The sequence below is a fragment of the Arachis ipaensis genome, chromosome B3 (genome assembly GCF_059453495.1).
Source record: "Arachis ipaensis isolate K30076 ecotype BB chromosome B3, ASM5945349v1, whole genome shotgun sequence".
NCBI lineage: Eukaryota > Viridiplantae > Streptophyta > Magnoliopsida > Fabales > Fabaceae > Arachis > Arachis ipaensis.
Window position 1 is genome coordinate 132,850,305 of NC_142438.1, and position 5,813 is coordinate 132,856,117.

The following is a 5,813-nucleotide window of genomic DNA, read 5'->3' on the forward strand; positions in this document are numbered from 1 at the left end:
GTTTGGTTTCAGGTAAAAATGTTATAATAGGGTGAGATGCTACAAAGGAAGGACGTGAAACAGAGCAGTGAGCGAGAGAATGAACGAGGCAAGAAATGAAAGTTCCAACAAGAGTTTCTGTTTCCTAATACTAGCTTTAAATTTTTAATTAAACAAGAAACTTGCTACATGAAAGAAAGTGGCAAAATCTGCATACTGTGGCTGATTAATAGCTCCATTCAGGGAAGAGTTGAACTTGGCGGGCGAGATCTAATGTTGCTCAATAAGAACAGTTATGCATAACTACCCAACTCCTCAACTAGCGTGAAAAGCCAGGTAGTTGGAGCAGTTGGTCAAAGGAGGTCATCTCATGCATGACATCTGGATGAGACCACAACCTTAGATATGTGTCATTTCAACCTACCTATCATTCTTTTTTAACTACGCATAATCATTATAGACTCGCAAACAAGCCATGAGGTGGATATAATATAACATCATATATACATACATCCATATTCTCTAATCTCTACCACTACGACTCATTCAAAAGTTATTGTTATGTATAAGGTCTGCATTACTTAGCTTGTTCCAAGATTTTTCTGGGGGACATACATACACGACACACATGTATGCTCCTTGCAGTTTGTGAAGTACATTGAATTCCCATTCTCTTTCCATCATGTGCTTAATTTCAGCTACTTCCATGACATGACGAGGCCGGAATCCAGATCTGCTTCACATATGTACCTATAATCTATTATTGCTTTTAAAAAAGATTAACAACAAGCATAGAAGGGGATAATGAACCAGACTCTTATAATTGGCAGAAATTTGTGTATATTCTGAACATATTTATTACATGTTTTTAGGGGTGCACGTTTTGATTCATAAGTAAGTCATATAAAATAATTTAGAGTAAGTGGTTATGTTTGTTGCTAAAATTTGAAAAGAAATGTCGATAAAGACTATTGGTGAATGATTGTTTATTTAGTAGAAAAAGAAAGTGACATTATATATAATAGCACATGCATGTACGAAAAGAGTGGAAGCAGCAAGAGAAAGAGAGAAACCCAAAGAGACGCGCCACTAAGAATAAGAAACCCCTCCCCTCCCCTCTAAGAAAATTAGGTTTGGTCTTTGCACTTTTTCAGTGCATTATTATTTCTTGCGCACTGTATAGTATACTATATGAGATGCAGCAATTTCATTACTCCTTTAATTAATTTAACAAGCCAACTATAATCAATCATTGTTCAGTCCTCCAAATATGCTACCATGCATGCATATGATATGTTACATATATAGCTAGCTGTCTCACTGTCTCTCACTATGGAGAAAGAAGGAGAGGTCAGTAAAGAGCAAGTTGCTGGGCCTCTGCCTCCACCTCCACCTCCGCCTCGACCGCCACCACAGCATAAATGCCCACGGTGTGATTCAGACAACACCAAGTTCTGCTATTACAACAACTACAGCCTGTCACAGCCTCGATACTTGTGCAAAGCATGTAAGAGGTACTGGACACAAGGTGGAACCCTCAGGAATATTCCTCTTGGTGCTTCCAAGAACAAGATCAAGAACAAGCCCAACAAGCGTACCTTCAACACTGCTACTACTACTTCTTCTTCCTCCTCCGGCAAACTCTATTATCAGCATCATGCTGCTGGTTCTACTGCATCATCATTATCATCGTCAGCAGCAGCATCATCAGGGAGCAGCATGGCAGAATATACAACTGCTGCTGCTTCTCACCTTCATCATCAATGGCCCTCTCATGCCAACTACTCTTTCTGGAGTACTACTGTCTGCACCACTTCTTCCATAAGCGCTAATAATAATAATAACAACTCTTCTGAGTCACAGACCAATATCATGCCAAGAACAGCAGCTTCTTCTTCTCCTTCTTTCATCACACCAAATCAATGGCCACATCTCAAATGGAACCACCCTATGCCTCCTCCATGATTGCATTGCATTGCACCATCTCCATCATCATATTATTAATTATTACCAGTTTACCACCTAATGTTTAATTTCGTCATTTCCTTTTCTGGTTTAATTTGTATTAGGTTTGGAAATCTAATTTTAATTTCTTTACCATTTAATTCCACCAAAGATATATATACCCAAACTGACGTCTAAAATGAAGATATAATATGTATAATTGGTGATCACCAAGAAATCAAGAGTGTCCATTTTCTTTCTTAGTTAAAAAAGATGATGGAAGAATTGGAAAAGATGGTTCCGTGTGAGCATTGCGGATCCAAATGCTCTAATATTCGCAACTCAGCTTCTGTGCGCGGTTCACTCATCAGTCATCGCTTTATGGTGCAGTATGCAAAACTAGTTTATTTAATTGTCATTGTTTTCCATTAGAATTAAGGTTAATTTACTTCACATACACTTAGAGGACTTCTGAAAGAAGAAGCTTTAATCAAGCTTTAAGATACTATATAATTAATTTGCTGCGCACATTCAAGCTCACAAAATATTCTACGAACAAACCAACTAATTAAGACATAGCATAAATTAGAGTTGAGCAATAGCGGATGCATAATTTTATCTGTTTGTATATAAATGATTAAGGTGGGTATTTCAATAAAAATTTTATAATTGTCTTCATGTAAAAAAAAAAATTTTAATCCTTGAACGATGAATTAAAGGGATAAATTTTAATATATTATAAAAGTACTATTTTTATTTAAAATATAGCTAAATAAATAAATTATATTTTTATATAAAGTATACGCATAAAAAATATTTTTAATATCTTCATTTATTTAAATGTTAATTATTAATACTAGTCATGACATTTTTACCATGTGCATTTTATTGTTAAGTTATTTCGTCAAACATTATAACATATATATGAATGATGAGACCAAATAGGGATGGAGTTAGACTAACTATTTAGGGGGGTGGCGTTTAATAATTTACTAAAATTATTACTTACTACAAAATAAAAATGAAAAATTTGAGTGAATGAAGATATTGAGAGAAAAAAAATTTTATATTTTATTTTTTAAATAAAGTAAACTATTAGACTAAGTCTAAAATTATTATACTTTGTTAATGTTATATAAAAATTGATTGATTTTTTTTTATGAATGAAATGAGAATTGAAAAACTGTACCAAAAAAAAAGGAGAGCTGGTAAATAAAAAAAAGAGGGATTATGTCTATTATTTTTTTTTTTTAGTCCCCTTTCCATATGTGTAGGTTCGCCCCTGAGACCAAGTCATATTTGGATGTTGAGGCAGTGATTTTTCGAAAAAAGAAAATTTGTAGAAATAAGAATCATATACAAACTATATCATGGACTGTACGTACTCATACACGGTTAAAAAGTGGCAATCATATGATCTAATTCAATTCTTGAATAGTGATCTTGCACGAATAATATAATTTGTGTGGCATGCGTGAAGCTGACTGAAGTTTAATTTGTTTGGTTGTTTAAGATTAAAGTCGACTTCAACATGATGTGATTTGGAGAATCCAAAGTTGTTAAAAGTTTAAACATTGGTCACATATAATGAAATTGAAGAAAGTGGGAGTGGGGAACCTTCTCCATCTGTTCCATTATTCATTGGTCTAATTAGCAATTTCTTCATCATAAAGCTGTGAGTGACACATGCATGTACAACCATTCTAGTGTATAAACTTAATTACCACTATCACTATATATGATTCTGATGAAATATATTCATCACTCTAGATATATGTTTGTGGACCTAATAATCTTTCATATCTAATTAGCTTCTTCTCTAGTCTCTGATCTATGAAATGTATATATATATCAATAACAACTTTAGCATGAATGAAAGGTGGACCCACACATCTCATTACTTACCTTAGTGATTAGTCAATTGGACCATCAAATCGGTTGAACTAGGGTTGCCTACTTTCTATCACTGATTCGTGATTTTGAGTATAACTCATCCATTTGATTGACTAGCTTATAGCTTAATAGACCTAGCCTTTTGAGCTTAAAAATCAAATAATTATTTGATCTATAGCTGCTGGACCAACTATTTTAAAAACAATGTTAAACCGTTTGTTGTAAGTTCATTCCTTTATTTGTTATTGGACATCTGATATTATTTTTAAAATATTAAATTAATGTATAAGTCTAGAAAAATTCGAAAAATTAGAATAGTGAGAGATTATTATTTTTTTATAATAGAGTTTCTATTTTTTAACTAGTTGACTCTAATTAACTACACTCCTAGTTAATTATCTAGCGGAGTCATAAATTAATATAATCAGTTATCGAATTACTTTAATTAAAAAGTCTAAAGTTTAACAACCCGTAAAAAAATTCACACAGAAATATAATTTTTAATCATACTAGATGTATATTAAAATTAGTTATTAAAATCATTTACTAATATAGAATACACATAAAATATAAAATACATATTAAAAATAAGTTAAACTACACATATATTTATACAAAAATATATAATAGTTGATTTTATTGTATACATAATATTTTTATATAATTTTTAATAATAACTTATATATTTATTAAATTTTAGTTTTTAATCTATTTATTTCTTCTCAACTTTATTTGGGACTATTTTTTACTTGTATGTAATTATTAAAATAATTATTAAATTTTATTGAATACCTACATATTTAAAAGAAAAATATAAAAATACTATTTATGAATCATAATATTTTTTTTATTATGATCTTTATTATTATTCTTTTTTTCGATAAATACTTAAAAGAATGTAATAGGTATAACATTAGATGTAAAAAAAAATTTGAGACACAAAAAAAAATAGGTATAACATTGTTTTTAAAAAGTGATATTTATTACTATAAATGGTAGAGTTTATTTTTACATAATTATTTAGTTTTTTTTTTTTTTTTCTGGATCATTCAGTTAGCAGAAGTTTGAGCTGAAAAAAGGTAAAAGAGAAATAGAGAGGGAGAGAAAGAAGGAGAGTGAGAAAAAATGAGTTTCCTGTATTGAATTGATAAATGGATACAATTATATTTTGGATATTTATATTGAGTATAAGCTAGAGTAAACTTAAACTGATTTGGGTAGTGGCTAACTAACTCTGCCTGCTGTCCTGGTTATCCTGAGGTTCATACTCTAACATTTTAGCTAGAACTGTTGCTGTGCTTCTTGAACTCTTAGTTATTTTTTAAATTTTAGGAAGGTTGATGCTAACAAAGTTTTGGTGAGAGTATCGGCTAATTGATCTTGTGCTGGAATGTATTAGACAAAAACTTCTTTCCTGACAACATAATCTCTGACAGAAGATTGGTTGAGAGCAAAGTGTTTGGATCTGTTGTGCATAATTGGATTTGCTGATAGCATCACTGCACATTGATTATCACAGTAGATGACTGGCTTAGTGGAACAGAGTAGTTTCATTTCCATAATGTCAATGATTTCTATGAATTCAGTCTCTATGATACTTTTTGATACTGCCATTTGCGTTTTACTGGCCGAGGACACCAAGTTCAAAGCTAGAAACATATTAAATCCATTTGTGGATTTTCTATCATCAACATCACTTGTCCAATCTAAGTCACAGAAGCCGTAGATTCTTAGGTTTGGAGACGAACTGAAGTGGAGACCATGATGCATTGTTCCTGACAAGTAACGCAAGATCTTTTTTACTGCCTTTCAGTGAGTCTCAAGTAGGCAGTGCAGAAATTGAGCTACCTTGTTAACAACATAAGAGATTTTTGGTCTAGTTATTATAGCGTATTGTAGTCCTCCAACAACCGACATGTACAGGGTTGGAATGTCGAAAGGGGTGCCTCCAAAGGCTAATAGTTTTTGGGCAGCAGTCATGGGCGTGGGCATTGGCT

At 32.0% G+C, this 5,813-nt stretch overlaps 1 protein-coding gene across 1 annotated transcript; it reads left to right on the top strand.

Annotated features, from left to right (window-relative positions):
* Window positions 1-1,039: 1,039 nt before the first annotated feature.
* Window positions 1,040-2,094, top strand: LOC107634681 (uncharacterized). Its single transcript, XM_021119477.2, has one exon. It carries the CDS (start codon window positions 1,312-1,314, stop codon window positions 1,942-1,944), a length of 633 nt encoding a protein of 210 aa, XP_020975136.1. The 5' UTR covers window positions 1,040-1,311; the 3' UTR covers window positions 1,945-2,094.
* Window positions 2,095-5,813: the final 3,719 nt, after the last annotated feature.

Excerpts from the sequence above, each read along its gene's own strand:
- LOC107634681 (XM_021119477.2), top strand. The coding sequence starts at position 1,312 with ATGGAGAAAGAAGGAGAGGTCAGTAAAGAGCAAGTTGCTGGGCCTCTG.